Source organism: Crocuta crocuta, unplaced genomic scaffold (genome assembly GCF_008692635.1).
Source record: "Crocuta crocuta isolate KB4526 unplaced genomic scaffold, BGI_CrCroc_1.0 scaffold241, whole genome shotgun sequence".
In the NCBI taxonomy this organism is placed as follows: Eukaryota; Metazoa; Chordata; class Mammalia; order Carnivora; family Hyaenidae; genus Crocuta; species Crocuta crocuta.
The window spans coordinates 2,879,488-2,881,002 of record NW_027527807.1 but is presented as its reverse complement, the minus strand read 5'-3'; the positions used below and the strand labels follow the sequence as shown (position 1 = coordinate 2,881,002).

At 48.3% G+C, this 1,515-nt stretch overlaps 1 protein-coding gene across 2 annotated transcripts in view; it reads right to left on the bottom strand.

The window, feature by feature from the left end:
* The window catches only part of ARHGEF6 (Rac/Cdc42 guanine nucleotide exchange factor 6), a 111,529-nt gene that overhangs the window by 10,702 nt on the left and 99,312 nt on the right, over positions 1 to 1,515 (bottom strand). For both annotated transcript variants that reach the window (XM_077774029.1, XM_077774019.1), the window contains 2 exons: positions 1,228 to 1,306; positions 288 to 433 (listed from right to left, as the gene is read on the bottom strand). In XM_077774029.1, coding sequence (XP_077630155.1) covers positions 288 to 433; positions 1,228 to 1,306 — 225 coding nt within the window. The remainder of the gene's footprint in view (positions 1 to 287; positions 434 to 1,227; positions 1,307 to 1,515) is intronic.

The window sequence follows — 1,515 nt, the reverse complement described above, 5'->3', positions numbered from 1 at the left end:
TTCTGATTAGAAAAAACTTTGCAGTCAGGCAGTTGGCCAGAGCCCCTTAACACTTGTCCAACAAAACCGCACGCCTCGACGTAAAGCTTTGTCTTAATTTGGATGGGCACCCCCTCGCCTCCACAACAAGTAATCGGAATTGGTGAGGTTTAACTGTACTTCAAAGCCTACAAATATAGACGACCCAGAGACTAAGGGCATGCTCACTGCCTCTTGTAAGTCCTCTGCAGGCGGGTGTGACGAGCCACTCAGGAACCCCCCGGGGACCATACACGTGGACAACTTACAGAATGAGCACCAGAAGAGGAAGACGATGTTTTGGATAATGAGCTGCAGGAGGCGGGTCCCCTGGTCAGTCTGCCCAGCTGCTCCAGCCACTCCTGGAAGTCCTGGCTGTTGCTGCAGTGCACCACAAGCCTCTCTACCATGTTACCTGTGTCGCCCCATCGGGAGCATTCGGAGACAAAAAAGACAAGGGAGAACCTTGAGTCCACCTCATTCACAAACGCACGTCGTGCACCGAAGAGTAGGGTATCTGCTTCCTTGAGTGCCCATACCGATGAAATGACCCCTGTTGACACCCCTGTATCGGGAACAGATAATGAAGTGGGGAAATAAATATTCGTTATCTGACTGATACAACCGTCTTGATTTGGACCGCTGACAGGATCTCGGGGAAAGTTGTCTGAAACTTTACTCGACAAACTCACAGCACAAAAAGTGAAGGACAGAGTCCTTCTAGTTCCCCCACTATCCAAGTTGAAACAAGGCCAACATCCGATCTCGGGTGCCCTACTGGGGAACGAAGGGGGTAAGGCCTGGGGCCACCATCCCAGTGTTAGCTGCTGGGCTCTCTCGGTGCAAAGAGTCCAACCGTCACACGGAAATCACACGGGCCTGGTGAAAGGGACTGTAGGCTCAAAGGGCAGGCCTGGTATTTTGCTCAATTTGTGCATCCACATCAGTCCATTTTGTTCTAATGCATTTGTTAGCTCTGATGCAAGCAAAGATTGAAACTAATGGCCAAGCCTAGGCTTTCAAACAACCAGGAGACTTGGTTCTATCGTTGGACCCTAATTACCCCAGGAAATGGAAGATACTTTGCCATGGCCAGGTAAAACATGCTCATGGACTGAGAGCAGAAAATAACAGCTCCTACTTACTTGAATCCCACTTCATTCGAAAAAGGATTTCAAGTATCTACTTGCAAAGGAGAAGAGTGCCTACCTGTGATTTCGAATGTGCAGTCATTTCCTTCAATTTCATCTAATCTAGTCACCATGATTCCTGCAACCGGTATTTTTCCCTGTCGGAAAAAGAACATTCCCAACAATTCTGTGGTTAGATGTGCCCCCGCTTATGTCTATTACATTTTTCTGACCCTTCCAGAAACCGCTGCTGATTTAGGGCTCACAGAGGAAGCAAGGGGGCAACGTGGATTGTGTTTTGCTAACACACCCTAAACCCTATGGTCAGGATTTACAGACAGCTTACTTTTTTTTCTAACACATTTTC